General features: G+C 44.4%; 1 protein-coding gene across 6 annotated transcripts in view; it reads left to right on the forward strand.

The window, feature by feature from the left end:
• The window catches only part of LOC143766062 (uncharacterized), a 125,376-nt gene that overhangs the window by 94,462 nt on the left and 11,656 nt on the right, over positions 1 to 19,258 (forward strand). For all 6 annotated transcript variants that reach the window (XR_013213512.1, XR_013213511.1, XR_013213510.1 and 3 more), the window contains one exon: positions 116 to 202. Coding sequence is in view for 2 of the 6 variants with exons in the window: in XM_077253437.1 (XP_077109552.1) it covers positions 116 to 202 (87 nt within the window). In the remaining 4 variants the exon portion in view is untranslated. The remainder of the gene's footprint in view (positions 1 to 115; positions 203 to 19,258) is intronic.

Here is a 19,258-nt window from a genome sequence, read left to right on the forward strand (position 1 = left end):
TATAGCGGCCTGTGAACAACCCCTTTAAAAGGAGAGTCATCTCTACCGATACCGCGGTCAGGTGATCAGGACGAGAGGAACATATTAAACTGATGTTTATCCCTTTCCATTTCAGCCGTCATTGTTTCCTCGTCTCCCTCCACATGGACGCCACGTAATGGGAGGTCATTAAGCCGCGTCGGACGGAGCCGCTCTGACAGATGTAAGTACCACTTATGAAATGGATACCTTTGAAACCTTGTCCTAAAGAAAAAGAGTGTTTGGTAAGCTTGACGTTTGGTAGACGAATTGAGGGGGGGAAAAAAAGAGAGAAAAAAACTTTCCCCTATTGTAAGTGGATTATTTCAGAGGACATTACTGGAAACATACAGCCTGTTCTGCTCCTCGGATCGCTCCGTGCAGGGTTGTTGTTTCGGTTTATGGAAGTTTTGCCCGCTTCCATCTCGTGGCCAAATGTTCCTCTCACTCAGGTCTTCAATTATCACAGCGAGTGTGCGGAAAGCAACCAAAATGGCAGCCGACACGACACGTGCCACCTCTATTCTTACTGAGCAGGGCTTGGGCACGTGTGCGTGTTGGATTTGATGCAGATTTCGTCTCAAACTCTGCACTGATATTCGCTGGCGACAATCCGAGCCCTATCCATGTGAATGTGGTTTCCGCCGCTCCGCTCTCATGCTATGGAAATTGTTGCTTGTGCTGCTGAAAAAAACCCGATCACGTTATTTCTGTGAGTTACACACAGAAAAGTCAAGGATTGGACCCACTGAATGGTAGCTCTGCTGCTCAGCCCCACCACATCCATGGCAGATCGGTGCCTGAAATGATGCATCGATTTTTGGGGGGCAGATTATTGGTGGGTCCGAGGGTGAGAGATTGGACCTCCACTGAGGATTGGGCTTCTGTAGGATATTGCACACCCATTGGGGGCTTCACTGTGTAGCAGTCACAGATCTCGCCCACGTGTGCGGGTGATGAATGCACAAGTGTTTGGTAGAAGGTAGCACCAACAAACCCTTTTTTATTTGTCTGCATGGTCTTTGAGCACTACCCTGAAAATGTTGCTTTAAAAGACCCCATTTATTGGCACATTCCTGTATGGACCAAGTGTGATTGTTAAAGGGGATGTTCAGGACTTAGATATTAATGACAGGTCATCAATACCAGATTGGTCTGACACCCCCTTCTGATCAGCTATTTCTGGCTCACACTGGAGTCGGTACAGCTCCGCTCTGTACAATGTGTAGCAATCCTGTTGAAGTGAATGGTAGCTGAGCTGCAGTACCTGAGAACGGCCACTACACTGTGCTGTTCTGTATACTGTGTACATCTGTCTACAGCTGGAGCTGCAAACAGCTGACTGGGGGTGTTGCACGGTGTCTGACCCCCCCACAATTGATGACATATTTTAAAAAGTAATTAAACTCTTATTTTTTTAGAGTTTTGACCAAGTTATGACACTGTGAAAATCACTTTATTAGGTGATTCTTCAATCTAGTTACAAAAAAAAGCATGTCAGTGGCTTCCAAATCCCGTTTTTTTCCTCAGTCTGCTTTCCTGCCTTTAGCTGTATTAATATCAGAAAGCGCTCATTTGGAGTACAGATGATGGCAGTGATGGGTCAGCACCCGTGTCTCACTAACCCTGGGGGATAAGCTGTCGTAATAGATAAGCACAACACTCAGAGGAGGAGACTGGAGCTGACCCATCACTGCCATCATCTATACTCCAAGGGAGTACGTTCTGATATCAATGCAGCTGAAGACAGGGAGATAGACTGGGGAACAACAGGCGTTTGGGAACCACTTACATTTAATTTTTTTACGGGAAGGAAGACAAATACCCTAATAAAGTGATTTGCAAAGTTTCATAACTTTCTATGCTAGATAAAATCATTTAATAAAAAGTGTATTTACTCTAAAAATCCTAAAATATTGGCAGTCTGATATTGATGACCTGTCTTGAGAATCGTATGTGACTGGACAACCCCTATATATGATATATAGGATGAAATCTACGTCACCACCTTGACTTGCTGAGCAGGAGGTCACACTGTTTAATGCCTAAAAGTCACTGTTATAACCCTCATGTAGTTTGGAGTACGTAGTGTTGCCAGCGATAGTTCCGGGATTTAAAGCCGATGCATCAGTACATCAAGAATTGCAGACTGGTTAGGCGAGTAGTCAAGGAGGGAAATGTGTGGGGACAATAGGATCCACTACAGGTTGGGTTGGATCCTGTAAGGTGATGTCAAGTGACACGTCCCCTCAATCAAGGCACAATACAGAGATGAAGGCGGGACATTGGGCACAGTAGCAAGGTCAGAAGGGAAAAAAAAACTTGGTTCAGTGACAGATCCATCACAAAAAGTAAGGGTAGAAGAACCAGACAGGCAAGTTTCATACCGAAAAGCCCGGACAACGTGAGATAAAGGGTGGTTGTACAGCTAGAAATGTGAAGAATGGATCTAGTAGTACTCAACGCTATTGCCGTATTCATCACCAGTGCCATCAGAGGGTTTGTAGGATATAGGTGGGACCAGACATGAGAAAATAGGTCAGCCATGGTGACAAGCAGCAACCAAACATCATAAGGTCAAGACTACTGTACTCAAGCACTAAACTTCTAGATATATTCCATTAATTTATAGGGAAAGCTTTACTCAGCTTTCTCATGTACCCTATTTTATCCATAAGTGAGAGCCAAGAGATGTACCAAGTGTCATCATTATATAGACGCTCCCCTCTCTTCCAGTAATAGCTGATAGCAAGGACTGCTGATCATGCACGGTGAAGGGAAAAAGTTGGCTCTGAACCTGGATAGTTCTATTAAGAGTAAGTAAACTTTTGGGTATATTTTTAAAATATATTTTAGGGCCTTTAATTATGAGCAAATCAGTGATGATCCAGGTCCTGAGAACCCCAACCTTCGCTGCAAAGACCTTTAAGACGTGCACCGCTCTTCTATAAGATCACACATTAGCAAATTACCCAGAAGGTAAATAAACCCTAATTAAGGGATGTATTAGAACATGACTTTTATTATGTTTAATTAAAGAGGTAAAGTCTGATTAAAATTCCAATAGTGAGCCTGTGTTATTTCTATATAAAGTATGATCTTTAGATCCTATACATTTAGCTGATCTACCTAAATGTATTGCTGAAGCTCTGCTACCCTATCGATACCATGGCTGCAGTCCATGGGTTGATACTGCATAATCAAAGTATTTGTAATCTATGATATACATAGGTTTCACTAGTGCTAACTAAAATAAGTACATAGCCACCCCAACAAGTTTCGCCTAAATGGGCTTCCTCAGGGGGCTGGGGCTATATTGAGTGATGAAATGGACCTTTTAAAGCCTTCACTTTGACGCCATAGGGCCCATGAAAACCAATAAGATAATCCCTATTGCATATCCAATAAAAGCAATAAATCAATTGGTGCTCATATCATTTTCATAGCCAGTCAGTCACACAAGTGCCTATATACTCTTATTTAACGATGTATTTACTAGGGAGAAAAAAATGGCCAATCCTATTCTTCAGCGTCAGACACTGACAGTGTCACCACTGAGTCTTGACGCAGGATACATTACTGACCGGCCAATGAGAACAGACAGAAAATAATTACCTCTGCACACTGTCCATCTGCCTAATCATTGGCTACTTACATTGCCCAATGACAGTTCTCTATGTATGTACATCCAATTGGTTCATAACTATCTGTCATTCAGCCTCACAGCCAATATCATCGGATCTCTGATGTCACTGCGCATGTGCACCACAGTTTCTCCATAGTGTGCACCACAGTTTCTCCATAGTGTGCGCCACTGTTTCTCCGTAGTGCGCACCACAATTTCTTCATAGTGCGCACCACCATTTCTCCATAGTGTGCACCACCATTTCTCCATAGTGTGCACCACCGTTTCTCCGTAGTGTGCACCACCGTTTCTCCGTAGTGTGCACCATCGTTTCTCTGTAGTGTGCACCACCATTTCTTCATAGTGTGCACCACCGTTTCTCTGTAGTGTGCACCACCGTTTCTCTGTAGTGTGCACCACCGTTTCTCCGTAGTGCGCACCATTTCTTCATAGTGCGCACCACCATTTCTTCATAGTGTGCACCACCGTTTCTCCGTAATGTGCACCACCGTTTCTCTGTAGTGGGCACCACCATTTCTTCATAGTGTGCACCACCGTTTCTCCGTAGTGCGCACCATTTCTTCATAGTGCGCACCACCGTTTCTCCGTAATGTGCACCACCGTTTCTCTGTAGTGTGCACCACCGTTTCTCCGTAGTGCGCACCATTTCTTCATAGTGCGCACCACCGTTTCTCCGTAATGTGCACCACCGTTTCTCTGTAGTGGGCACAACCATTTCTTCATAGTGTGCACCACCGTTTCTCCGTAGTGCGCACCACAATTTCTTCATAGTGTGCACCACCATTTCTTCATAGTGTGCACCACCATTTCTCCATAGTGTGCACCACCGTTTCTCCGTAGTGTGCACCACCGTTTCTCCGTAGTGTGCACCATCGTTTCTCTGTAGTGCGCACCACCATTTCTTCATAGTGTGCACCACCGTTTCTCCATAGTGTGCACCACCGTTTCTCTGTAGTGTGCACAACCGTTTCTCCGTAGTGCGCACCATTTCTTCATAGTGTGCACCACCGTTTCTCCGTAATGTGCACCACCGTTTCTCTGTAGTGGGCACCACCATTTCTTCATAGTGTGCACCACCGTTTCTCCGTAGTGCGCACCATTTCTTCATAGTGCGCACCACCATTTCTTCATAGTGTGCACCACCGTTTCTCCGTAATGTGCACCACCGTTTCTCTGTAGTGTGCACCACCGTTTCTCCGTAGTGCGTACCACCATTTCTTCATAGTGTGCACCATCGTTTCTCCGTAGTGCGAACCACCATTTCTTCATAGTGTGCACCACCATTTCTCCATAGTGTGCACCACCATTTCTCCATAGTGTGCACCACCATTTCTCCATAGTGTGCACCACCATTTCTCCGTAGTGCGCACCACCATTTCTTCATAGTGTGCACCACCTTTTCTTAGTAGTGCGCACCACCATTTCTTCATAGTGTGCACCACCGTTTCTCTGTAGTGCGCACCACCATTTCTTCATAGTGTGCACCACCGTTTCTCCATAGTGTGCACCACTGTTTCTCCGTAATGTGCACCACCGTTTCTTAGTAGTGTGCTCCACCGTTTCTCCGTAGTGCGCACCACCATTTGTTCATAGTGTGCACCACCATTTCTCCATAGTGTGCACCACCGTTTCTCCGTAGTGTGCACCATCGTTTCTCTGTAGTGCGCACCACCATTTCTTCATAGTGTGCACCACCGTTTCTCCGTAGTGCGCACCACCATTTCTCCATAGTGTGCACCACCGTTTCTCCATAGTGTGCACCACCGTTTCTCTGTAGTGTGCACCACCGTTTCTCTGTAGTGTGCACCATCATTTCTTCATAGTGTGCACCACCGTTTCTCTGTAGTGCGGACCACCATTTCTTCATAGTGTGCACCACCGTTTCTCCATAGTGTGCACCACCGTTTCTCCGTAATGTGCACCACCATTTCTCCGTAGTGTGCACCATCGTTTCTCTGTAGTGTGCACCACCGTTTCTCTGTAGTGTGCACCATCGTTTCTCTGTAGTGTGCACCACCGTTTCTCCGTAATGTGCACCACCGTTTCTCTGTAGTGTGCACCACCGTTTCTCCGTAATGTGCACTACCGTTTCTCCGTAGTGTGCACCATCGTTTCTCCGTAGTGTGCACCATCGTTTCTCTGTAGTGGGCACCACCATTTCTTCATAGTGTGCACCACCGTTTCTCCGTAGTGCGCACCACCATTTCTCCATAGTGTGCACCACCGTTTCTCCATAGTGTGCACCACCGTTTCTCTGTAGTGTGCACCACCGTTTCTCTGTAGTGTGCACCACCGTTTCTCTGTAGTGTGCACCACCGTTTCTCTGTAGTGTGCACCACCATTTCTCCGTAGTGCGCACCACCATTTCTTCATAGTGTGCACCACCGTTTCTCCATAGTGTGCACCACCGGATTTACTAAAGGCCCTAAAACATATACAAAAATAACCAAAAGTTTATTTACTTTTTAAGTGGGTTATTAAATTGATGTTCTGTCCTTTTAGACCAGTGTGTCCCATCTTCAGTCCTCATGTGGCACCAACAGATGGTTTTCCAGATTTTCTTATTATTGCTGAGGTGATAATTCCATAACTTGTGAAATCCTGTACAAATGATCTGTTCCTGGCTCTTGAGAATTGCAGTTTGGGGACAGTGACCTAGATCATCATACCTGATCCTAGAGAACCCAATACGGGGTGCCCATACTGGTCATCTGGCTAAAGGGACAGGACAGTGGTGCTTAATAAATGCTGTATCCCTATTTTAGTAGCGGTTGTGCCTGGCATTCAGGCAGCTCAGCCATATTCAAAAGAATGCGACTGGACTGCTTCAAGTTGTAAACTCAAGGTAAAGCCACTACCAAAACTACAGAACTTTGCCTTGTCTAAGGTGTTGCTGAGAAATAGGCCCCTTCCTATCTGATATTGATGGCCTAACCTTTCAAATTTTGTAGTCCTGGAAACCCCCTAAGGAGAGCACACTTAACGGACAAAAAGAATAATAAAATCAGAAAACTTCAGAGAAATGATACATGGGAGTGCGAACACTACTGCTACCTAGACATCAACAAGAAAGACTATTTGAGTTGGACGCAGTCCATCGGCAAATCTGTAATATGGCCGCTTGATGGAAAAACCTAAGAAATGCCTATTTCTTCCCAGCATCCACGGCTTCTTTATTGATTAGCTGGCCTTGCATGATATCATTGTTGCAGGATTCTCAAAACAGAAGACACGGATGCCATCAGGTTCTCAGGGCTCCCACGCTGAGACGACAGATTAATGACGTGGCCGATGCACCAAGTCCTGCGAATCAAATTGGACCAACTATTGTATTATTAGTATTTATAACTGTACTAGTCATAGTAGCTGCTGTGGGTTACAGGGGTTAAGGGAGCATACTCCGGTACAATATTTTGTAATGGTTTCTGCTTTCTAGAAATTTTATGTGAACTCTGTGATACATGGCGCTATCACATATACCTTTATTTATTGGTTTCATAGCATTTTGCTAAGGGGCCCTATATATTCTACTTACACCCTAGAATACAACCACAATGGACAATTTTTCTATACAACTCAACCCCCTCTCCCCACATTCATGGGCAATAGGAAAACTCAACTCTCCCTTTGCTATGTCCCATTATTTTGTTGTCTAGTGTCCATTTTTAAAGACAGGATTTCCCCCATTTAGCACCCCACCATCTATAAACCATGAAGTTTTTTTTTCCCTGAAGGATCTGGCATGTTCACACATTTCATGAACGCTATGGTCAAAAGGAATTGTGTAATACTTCATTCTCCCTCTGAAGGCGCTGCAGAAGAATTACACAGCTGTGGGCTCTCATGCCGATTCCAGTTGATCGCTGGAGGTCTCAGCTGTGTTTATTTATCATCAGGGGACCCTAACAAATAAGGACTGTCCGATTAGCCTCTTGGGGGGGCCTGCAGTGTTGGACACTACAGGGTGTAGATCGCTTACTAGGTACACACAAATATATTTATTTTTGAACACTGAAATAAGCATATTATTCCGGCACAGCCACGTTGCCTAATCTCCTTTGAGACTTCTCAGCAGTTCGTTTTTTTTTTTATTTTGTAAGTCGATTAGCTAGCTTGGCTTCCCTTTTAGTATTAGGCATTATTCATGTAAACTAAAACCGATTGGAGCCACCGTCATTACCACTGACTATTCTGTTCCTGCTGTCTGGGCTGAGACTGAGCAGCGAGTCCTGGAGCAAGGAGAGCAGTGGTGACCTCGGTGAGAGCACCCTTGGATGAGGATGAGATCCCGTTTCAATTTCTGGTTCATTTACTTGCATTTTATGTAACTGTGCTGCCAAAGGGACGCTTAGTCCTTGACTTTGGCACAGTCCAGCTTCTGCCCTCCCATGGTAAACAACTAGTCAAACATGGAAGGGAAAAAATAAGCTGTGATGGGTTTCCTCTCTGGATGTAATTTAACCTTTTTTGAGCCTCTGACTTGACAGATTAATTGAGTTATCTTTCCAGTATTTTATGCAAAACTTGTAGTCACTATTGCTCCTTCTGTAATTCTCCTCGTCTATTGCTTCAGTCTTCTGTCCAGTGAACCTACAAGCCAACAATGAAGATTTTCAGGGAACTATTAGGATGTTCAAATGGAGACTCTGGTTCCTTTTCTGAAAGCTGGTAGAATATCAAAAATCATCAAAGTTTAGGTACACTTTTTTTGGTACGTCGGATAGAATAGCGAGGACTGGTTTTCTAAATGCTATCGTTAAACTGCAAGGTGGTTAAAACGTACTTTCAGACAAAAAAAAGGTAACCTTGACCAAGCTCAGAATTCTTCCTATGTAGGAACTCTCTGTAGTAATGCTCATGATTCTCCTTTTTTGTTTTGTTCGCAAGGACAGTAAGTAGCTGCCTGGCAGCAACCATGTCACCCCGTTCGTTCCTATACTGGCTAGTTTCTCTGTTAGCTGGTCACCCGAGTGCCATGGCCAGTAGAGATGACCAAATCCATTTGCAGAACCCTGGTCAGTAATTTGCAGACACTGGATAGTAACCCTATGAACTAACTCCTACCTGCAAGCAAACCCAGAGCCTCTTCTAATTAATGCAACAATTACGCCAGGTCTGCACAGGGCCTTACATACTTGAAAGTTGATAAGGTTGAGGGTCTAACCTATAATCCTCCTTGCCAAATAATCTAGTTTGTACTCGGTAAATCCCAAGCACTAAAACAGATTGCTTCACAGTAATATTGGACTTGGGGCAGTAAAATAACCAGCACAAATAGAGACGTTGAGGCAAAAGCTGCTCCACTTTCTTGAAGTGGAAAATAAACACTGGCACCCACCAAAGACTCCATGCTCCAAGGGCATTGCTTTTGGGCCACACGCCAGAGAATCCTTTGGGGTTTTCATCCAAAATCCTAAAAAAACAGGAGATGGACGAAACCCATTGACGTAGAGGCAAACAGAGTCATTTTATGATCTACCTGGCTTTTGTTTGGACAGGCACAAAAGCACAGTTGACTATGCCTAACTGGCCACCTTAAGAAGGTGGACACTGCCGAAATGGAAGCCAAACAAAACACAAAGTAACTTGTGTTCCTCATTAAAGTAAATACAACATCCATCAGGGGGTTCCACCTAAATCCTGTTTTTGAGGGCTTCAGACAGAAGCTCCAACAGAGACACTGATGTGTGGCAAAATCGCAATGTAAACATACCGTTTGTCCAGTCTGGTAGAATCGATGTTACCCATCTGCCTACGTCAGCCACTGGACAGATGCCAAGGAGCACGGAATGAAAGGTATCCTCTCATGAAGACATATCTGCTCGTCTGATCTTTTAGGCATACTTGGCAACTTTTTTAAATAGTTTCCAAGTAGAAAGGGGATTGTGGGGTTTAGTAAATATAGTTTTACATAGCTACAACCCCTTTTTTACATATCACATCAGGGTTAAAAATATTGCTTCCCTGAAAAATGTTTTGGCAGCTCAGAAGCCTCCTAGATGTTTTGGTAGCATTCGCACATTTGCTGTTTTGGCATGTAAATCTTATATAAGGACATCCCCATCTGTGAGCCAGAGAGAAGACCTGTAAGAGTGGTTCTGACTCTGGTGGATCTACATGACTCCCACATATTTGAATGGCTGACCTGTAATAGTACATTTCTCAGTCTGGACTGACAAGGCTTCCCTGGCAAAATCTGCTGTTTGCACGGAGTGCCAAGATCTGATCATCATGGTGGCTACATGCTAAAAGATAAAACAATCCCTTTAAAAAGGACGTGTCACTTGGCATAAATATGGCTTTTTTTACATTGTTAAAGGGAACCTGTCTCAGATACTTACTGCCTGTGTATATACATAAGGTAAATCAACTGGAGTGGGGCGGAGAGAAGATAGCCAGGGACCACACCAGACTAGTCAGGTCCGGAGGGCTTTTCAAACTATGCGGTATTTAAGAGTAAGACATATCTGGCTAAAATCACACAATTGGGTTTTGTTGCATCCTGTCCATAAATCAAACGACAGATTCCCTTTAATGCTGCAGTTCTCCTGAATCCGGCGTTATTTTTCTTTTGTTCCTGCACCTCCGCTCATGAGATATGGCCCCATCCTCCCAGTATGTAGATCTAGTAATGTTTAGCAAACTGGGTGTGGTCATCAGCTCTTCTCAGTGGGTGTCTCCTTAAAGGCCACACCCATTTGGCTAAAAAGTTCTACATTTTTATTTAAAAAAGAGGAGGCCATATCTCAGGAATGGAGAGTAGTAGGAACAAAAGAAAAACAACGCCGGATTCAGTAGAACAGCGGCATTTATACCGGATAAAAATAATTAAATATTTATGGCAAGGAAAGATATGTTGGTACCGTGTTAGCCAGCAGATAGAAAGATGTTTAGAATTGAGAGTCCTCAGTGGTTGATACCTTTTAATGGCTAACTGAAAAGATGGTAACAAATTGCAAGCTTTCGAGACTACACAGGTCTCTTCATCAGGCAAAGACTAAAAGAAATTCTGAAGAATCGCATATTTATACACAACACATCACAGAACTGTCATTATGGGACACAACTGTTTATCACTTATCACTCTCCCATAATGAGAGTTCAGTGCTGTGTTGTGTATAAATATGCGATTCTTCAGAATTTCTTTTAGTCTTTGCCTGATGAAGAGACCTGTGTAGTCTCGAAAGCTTGCAATTTGTTACCATCTTTTCAGTTAGCCATTAAAAGGTATCAACCACTGAGGACTCTCAATTCTACATATATTTATGGTAAGAAATAAGTCCTCTTTGGGGGTAGCATGGAACAATTGAGTGTACCTTTAACTGGGTAGTGCACACTTTCAAGTTTAAGGTCCCTCCCTTTAAGGGTATAAGTTGTATCCGTACATTTTAAGAACACGGCAGCTAAGCCTTCATTTCCATTCTCTGCCGTTTATAAATGAGCCATGACAATCAGATTTCCCTTGTGACAGGTGAATGCTTTTGCTCGGAGTCTGATATTAAATGATGATCTGCTATTTGCCGGTGTTGTAACACGCCGGGTCTTGTCCACATTCTGTATCATGTAATGTATGGACCGCAAAAAAAGAATAAATGTAACCAAGAAAAGAAACAAACACCCGGGGAAAGTTATGTGCTCAAGATGTGGGAGATTTAAATCATTTTACCATCAAAAGGAGGAAGAAACATCTGTACTTATGCTGGTAATCCCGCAAAATACAAATCAGCAAACAGATAGAACACCTACGTCAGTGTGTTAAACCTTTATGGGCCCGGCAGCAGATTATAGGGTTTTATTTGCAGCAGAGAAGAATGGCTTTTTATAGATTTCATAGTCGTCCTTATGATATAGGCAGAAAGATCACTTGCCCCATGGCCCTAACATGCATCATGGCAGCTGGGGTGAATGATTATTGGACCTCTTCATGGGCCTGTTTTTCTTGCACTGAATGGCAATGAGATCTGGCCAGTGTAAGGCACAGTTAAAACTGTTGGCACTATGATATTTTTATTAGACACTATTTGGCAGTATCATATGGGACTGTTCAGACCATAAAAATACATAAATAGGCGTAAAGCAAACAAAGCTTTACTTGCCCTTCCCGGGTTCAGCGCAGAGTCTCCACCGCTGCAATGTGTCTGTTATTTTTCTGCAGTGCTGACGTCACATCATCAGAGTTGACACCACGAGCTGCTCAAAGTCGTTGAACTCACTGATTGATTGCAGCGCTACATATAATAAGACTGGGATTAGCAGCAGAGACTCATTGCTGGACCTACAGAGGATCAGTAAAGCGCAGATTGTTTTTTAAAACAAACTACCATTTTCCGAAATAGGAAAATCCCTTTACAAGGAGTAAATTATACTGTATAATTTATTAATGTAGTTAAGTTACACCAGGTGTCCCAATCTCCGGTAGCCACTCTGTTCCCGGCAGCTCCACTTCCGTTCCCGGCAGCTCCAATTCCATTCCCGGCAGCCCACTTCCGTTCCTGGGCTGCTCTACTTCCGTTCCCGGCCGCTCCACTTCTGTTCCCGGCATCTTCACTTCTGTTCCCGGCAGCTCAACTTTCGTTCCCGGCAGCCCACTTCCGTTCCTGGGCTGCTCTACTTCCGTTCCCGGCCGCTCCACTTCTGTTCCCAGCATCTTCACTTCTGTTCCCGGCCGCTCCACTTCCATTCCCGGCAGTTCCACTTCTGTTCCCGGCCGCTCCACTTCCGTTCCCGGCCGCTCCACTTCCGTTCCCGGCCGTTCCACTTCCGTTCCTGGCTGCTCCACTTTCGTTCCTGGCTGCTCCACTTCCTTTCCGGGCAGCCCACTTCCGTTCCCAGCAGCCCCACTTCCGTTCCCGGCAGCCCCACTTCCGTTCCCGGCAGCTCAACTTCCGTTCCCAGCAGCTCCACTTCCGTTCCCGGCAGCTCCACTTCCGTTCCCGGCAGCTCCACTTCCGTTTCCGGCAGCTCCACTTCTGTTCCCGGCAGCCCACTTCCGTTCCCGGCAGTCCACTTCCGTTCCTGGCAGCTCCACTTCTGTTCCCGGCAGCCCCACTTCCGTTCCCAGCAACCCCACTTCCGTTCCCGGCAGCTCCACTTCCGTTTCCGGCAGCTCCACTTCTGTTCCCGGCAGTCCACTTCCGTTCCCGGCAGTCCACTTCCAATCCCGGCAGCTCCACTTCCGTTCCCGGCAGCCCACTTCCGTTCCTGGGCTGCTCTACTTCTGTTTCCGGCAGCTTCACTTCTGTTCCCGGCAGTTCCACTTCCGTTCCCGGCCGTTCCACTTCCGTTCCTGGCTGCTCCACTTTCGTTCCCGGCAGCTCCACTTCCGTTCCCGGCAGCCCACTTCCGTTCCTGGGCTGCTCTACTTCTGTTTCCGGCAGCTTCACTTCTGTTCCCGGCAGTTCCACTTCCGTTCCTGGCTGCTCCACTTTCGTTCCTGGCAGCTCCACTTCCCTTCCTGACAGCTCCACTTATGTTTCTGTGCTTAGTACAGGACAGAATTTCCTGTTCCTGTGTGGGCACATATGAGGACTGTCTGCTCATATTCGAAAATTAGGCCAAACATTGCTGTCTATGTATCAGTTGTGGTGAAGGGGGCTGGCTTAGCTATTGAAAAGAACAGTCAGCCTGCCTCCTTCATACACTGCTCTGTTATTGTACCAACACAGAAAACGCCATCTTGTGATCTGCTGGTACCGTGCCACCAACATAATGATGGGGGCATCAGACTTAATTGAACTATATTAATGAATAGCATAAGTTAGGGTATGTTCACACATAGTGTTAAGATAAAATTCTCTGCCAAAAGAGGAAAAAATGCTTAAAATCGGCCTGTAACAAGCTTTCCATACATTTGAATGGGAGAAAGCATTTATAGTGCACAAATAGCAAAAAAAACAAAAACATTTTTGTTGCAGTTTTTCATAATGGTTTGCAACAAAAAGTACATTAAACTGCTGAGCACCTGTGTTAGAATTAAAAACATGTTAAAACCTCACTGAAAAACTGCATCAAAAACGGCACCAAAGCAGCTTAAAAAAAAAGTAGGTTCTTATAAGAATACGCCAGAAAAACGGGATCCCTGCATTTACCAGTTCAAGCAAAATGGATGCGATTACATGAAAACTTATGTGCACTTTGCCGTTAAAGACCCTGTGGAAGTTTGTGGGGTCGGGGTTTTGTGCATTTTTATTTTTTTTTCCTATGGTGAGCTTAAAAAATACTTGTAAAAAATGTAATTCTGGCTTTAAGTGCAGAATTTCAGCAGATCTATAATAATATTAATCAGAATAATATAATAAAAAGCATTAAAAAAAAATCTGCTTGGAATCCGCGCCAAAAACACAAAAAAGAAGGAAGAATGTGTAAAAAATAATGAAGCAAAGACAAAATAATAAGGTCTATTCACACTACTGTGTTGGCTTGGCATATGCATGAGGAAATATGTATAATCGTATTATATAAGTCATTTAAGCCCCTCTAGGAGTCTATGAGTGACCACTCTGTATGCGGTAAACCACCCGACTTATAAATTGGATCCACTCTTAGGCTATGTCCACACTGCGTTTTTGAGGCATAAACTGACCAGAAAGGCTATGTGCACACGTTGCGGATTCGTGTGCAGATTTCTCTGCTCAGATTCTTAAAAATCCGCAGGTAAAGCGCCCTGCTTTTTACCTGCGGATTTACCGCTGTTTTTTGTGCGGTTTTCACATGCGTTTTTACACCTGCAGATTCCAATTATGGAGCAGGTATAAATCGTCTCTTCAGAGAGGAAGAGGACTAGAACTCTAGTGCCACCTATTGGAAGTAGCAATCCTAACAGTCAATATCGACCCTTTAACGAGCCTTGTCACATGACTTAGGGTAATAGCCAAACCAGAATCTCAATTTGCAGACACTATGTTTCGGGGTACTGCCCCTCGTCAGTGCAAAGTGGAGATCTGGTTTGGCTGATTGAGAGGCGTCTGACCGGGATCCAAGAAGTATCATTTCTCCTTGCGGAGAGTGACATGTTAAGCATGTCGAGGTGAGGAGACTTAAAGCCGCAATGCTCCTCTGGGAAATATGCAAATTGTCTCTTCAGAGAGGAAGTGGACTAGAACTCTAGTGCCATCTATTGGAAGTAGCTCCCAGAGGAGCATTGCGGCTTTAAGTCTTCTCATCTCGACATGCTTAACATGTCACTTTCCGCAAGGAGAGATGATACTTCTTGGATCCCGGTCAGACGCCTCTCACTCAGCCAAACCAGATCTCCACTTTGCACTGACGAGGGGCAGTACCCCGAAACACAGTGTCTGCAAATTGAGATTCTGGTTTGGTTATTATCCTAAGTCACGTGACAACTCTCGTTAAAGGGTCGACATTGACTGTTAGGATTGCTACTTCCAATAGGTGGCACTAGAGTTCTAGTCCACTTCCTCTCTGAAGAGACAATTTGCATATTTCCCAGAGGAGCATTGTGGCTTTAAGTCTCCTCACCTCGATATGCTTAACATGTCACTCTCCGCAAGGAGAAACGATACTTCTTGGATCTCTGAGCAGGTGTAAAAAGCTGCGGAATCCGCACATAGAATTGACATGCTGCGGAAAATAAACCGCTGCATTTCCACGCGGTATTTTCCGTGGCATGTGCACTGCAGATTTTGTTTTCCATACGTTTACATACAGAAAGACATAGCTGAACTAGAGCGGGTGCAGAGAAGAGCGACCAAGGTTATTAGAGGACTGGGGGGTCTGCAATACCAAGATAGGTTATTACACTTGGGGCTATTTAGTTTGGAAAAACGAAGACTAAGGGGTGATCTTATTTTAATGTATAAATATATGAGGGGACAGTACAAAGACCTTTCTGGTGATCTTTTTAATCATAGACCTGAGACAGGGACAAGGGGGCATCCTCTACGTCTGGAGGAAAGAAGGTTTAAGCATAATAACAGACGCGGATTCTTTACTGTAAGAGCAGTGAGACTATGGAACTCTCTGCCGTATGATGTTGTAATGAGTGATTCATTACTTAAATTTAAGAGGGGACTGGATACCTTTCTGGAAAAGTATAATATTACAGGGTATATACACTAGATTCCTTGATAAGGCGTTGATCCAGGGAACTAGTCTGATTGCCGTATGTGGAGTCGGGAAGGAATTTTTTTCCCCATGGTGGAGTTACTCCTTGCCACATGGGTTTTTTTTGCCTTCCTCTGGATCAACATGTTAGGGCATGTTAGGTTAGGCTATGGGTTGAACTAGATGGACTTAAAGTCTTCCTTCAACCTCAATAACTATGTAACTATATACATGGTACTGTACAACGCATGGAAAACTGATGTGAATCCGCAGCCAAATCCACAATGTGTGCACATACCCAAAGAGCTTCTGCTCCTAATCTCCTGGGGAAAAAAAGTGTATACGTACAATACCATTATGGCATGAGTTTTTTTCAGGAGTTTTTTAACGCTCCAAAATGCTTCTCAAAATCTGCTTTAAAAACTCTTGGAAAATGCTTCCAATTCATTTTTATGAGAATTCTAGTTTGCTGTCCAAAAATTAGGGGTTTTTTTACTTTTTTTTTCTAAAGAGGTTTTAAAAAAAACAAGTGTCCAATCAAAATTGTTCCGAAGCAAGAGTTTCCTGAAGTGGTTTCTGCTTGCTTTTTGACCTCTTAAAAATTTTTCTTAATGCAGCTTCCGCTTGCTTTTTGAACTCTAAAAAAAAACATCAATATCAACATCGCCTTGTTATCTATTTACCCCTTCACACACAAAAAAAACAACAACAAAAGACCAACTCAGAGAGACAGGTTTATCATTTCTCAGGTATAAACATCCACTCTACTTTCTATAGCCCCGTAAGGGTTAAAATCTATTTTTCTTTTTCAGAAATTGTCCCCTAAGGGCAATTTCCTAGTCCCATCCATCACACCAGCTGTTACATTAGGTATCATCTTTTTTTAAGCCAACCATCCAGCGCACAGGACAAGTGTCATCATTACATGGCAGGCTTTGCCTTCAGGGGAAGAAGGTCAGTCTGCTGCTGTAAAGGCTGGGACATGAGCCTCGTTGGAGACCTAAAGTTTTTGTTTTTGTCGTTAGCGACAAGGAGCTTTGTGTACGATACTGCTGAAGTGATGAGTTATGCTTTCCCCCCCCCCCCACCCCGGATAGTAGGACAGTGCTTGTTAGCACATTTAAATAATAAATTATCATTGTGTGTGATCAAGCACCCTGAACAGAATAATTACTTTGCACATTTTTGTCTTGTTCTTCAGCCCTTACTGCAAGAAACTTGATGACTTTTGGCCACTATAACATGTCTTTTTGGGCTATACAGACTTATAAAGGATTGGGAACCTCTCTATTAATCATAAGGGGAAAGACTTGTACATTGATTTTATTGAGGGCCATATAATTTGTACTTTCATAGAACAGCTGCAGAAAAGCAGGGGCTTTCTGCCATCATCCCCCACAACAAGATAAAGCTGGTTTTTTTTCTGCACATCCCAGCCTAATATGTCACAAGTAGTGTCCTGATTCTCATGCCATCAATTTTTTTTTGAGTGGCCGATTTATCTTTGTTGTCATTCTGCCAGCACAATAGGTGTGGTAACTTTCGTCTTCTCTTCCCAGGATGCATTGCTCCTGCCATTGCATGTCCTAAGCTGATAGTTCAATTCTGTCAATCTGCATACATGATTAACAGGATAGCAGGAGCAAAGAGACAAATACCTACTTCCAATTCCTGTAAATAAACAAAAACTCACCCCACTTCTTATAGAAAGGCAAAGACTCACTACCAATTTCTGTAGCAATAAAAACCCTTCCTCACTTCCTGTAGAGCGCTAAAGACCCATTTCTGCTTCCTGTAGACACAAAAACCCTCCCTTATTTCCTGTAGAGAGCTAAAGACACACCTCTGCTTCCTGTAGACAATTCCCCCTCCCTTCCTGTAGAGAAAAAGACCCACCCTTCCACCTCCTGAAGAGATACAGACCCATCCCCCACTTCCTGTAGATACAGACACACCTCAAATCCTGTAGAGACAAAAAACAGCAATATTTCATGTAGAGAAAAACACCCTCACTTCCATTATAGACAAAGACCCACCTCACTTTCCATAAAGACAAAGACCCATCCCAACTTCTCATAGAGGCAGAGACCACAGCCTCTTCCTATAGAGATCCACCCTCACTTTCTATAGAGAGGCAGATCAGCCTCCACTTCTTGTAGAGACATACCCGCTCTCACTAACTGTAGATAGACCCACCCTCACTAACTGTAGAGACAGACATGCCCTCACTAGCTATAGAGAAAACAAATCTGCCCTCACTTTCTGTAGAGAGACAGACACAACCCCCATTTCCTGTAGATATCTGACCCGGCCCCACTTCCTTTAGAGAGACAGACCCACCCCACTTCCTGTTGAGTCAGACCTGCCCACACCACCTGTAGAGAGACAGACCCGTCCCCACTTTCTGTAGAGAAACAGACCCGCCATCACTTCCTGTAGAGAGACAGATTAAACTCCAGTTCCTGTAGAGAGACAGACCCACCTCCACTTCTTGTAGAGACAGACCTACCCTCACTTCCTGTAGAGACAGACCTACCCTCACTTTCTGTAGAGACAGACCCACCCTCACTTCCTGTAGACAGACCCACCTTCACTTCCTGTAGAGGCCTCCACACCTTCACTTCCAGTAGAGAGACAGACTTGTCCTCACTTCCTGTAGAGACAGACTCGTCCTCACTTCCTGTAGAGACAGACTCGTCCTCACTTCCTGTAGAGACAGACTTGTACTGACTTCCTGTAAAGACAGACGCCCCCACATCCTGTAGAGACAGAAAACAGCCATATTTCATGTAGAGAAAAAACACCCTCACTTCCATTATAGACAAAGGCCCACCTCACTTTCAATAAAGTCAAAGACCAGTCCCATCTTCTCATAGAGGCAGAGACCACAGCCACTTCCTATAGAGATCCGCCCCCGCTAACTACAAATAGACCCACCCTCACTTTCTATAGAGAGACAGATCAGCCTCCACTTCTTGTAGAGACATACCCACTCACTAACTGTAGATAGACCCACCCTCACTAACTGTAGAGACAGACCTGCCCTCACTAGCTATAGAGAAAACAGATCTGCCCCCACTTTCTGTAGAGACATACTCCAATTCCTGTAGAGAGACAGACATGCCCCCCATTTCCTGTAGATATCAGACCCGGCCCCACTTCCTTTAGAGAGACAGACCCACTCCCACTTCCTGTAGAGAGTCAGACCCACCCCCACCTCCTGTAGAGAGACAGACCCACCCCAGTCTGTAGAGAAACACCCGCCATCTCTTCCTGTAGAGAGACAGATTTAATTCCAGTTCCTGTAGAGACAAACCCACCTTCACTTCCTGTAGAGACAGACCGACCTCCACTTCCTGTAGAGACAGACCCACCTTCACTTTCTGTAGAGAGATAGATCCACCTTCACTTCCTGTAGAGACAGACTCGTACTGACTTCCTGTAAAGACAGACCCGTCCTCACTTCCTGTAGAGACATACTCATCCTAACTTCCTGTAGAGACAGACCCACCCTCACATCCTGTACAAACA

This window comes from Ranitomeya variabilis, chromosome 4 (genome assembly GCF_051348905.1).
Source record: "Ranitomeya variabilis isolate aRanVar5 chromosome 4, aRanVar5.hap1, whole genome shotgun sequence".
Taxonomy (NCBI): Eukaryota; Metazoa; Chordata; class Amphibia; order Anura; family Dendrobatidae; genus Ranitomeya; species Ranitomeya variabilis.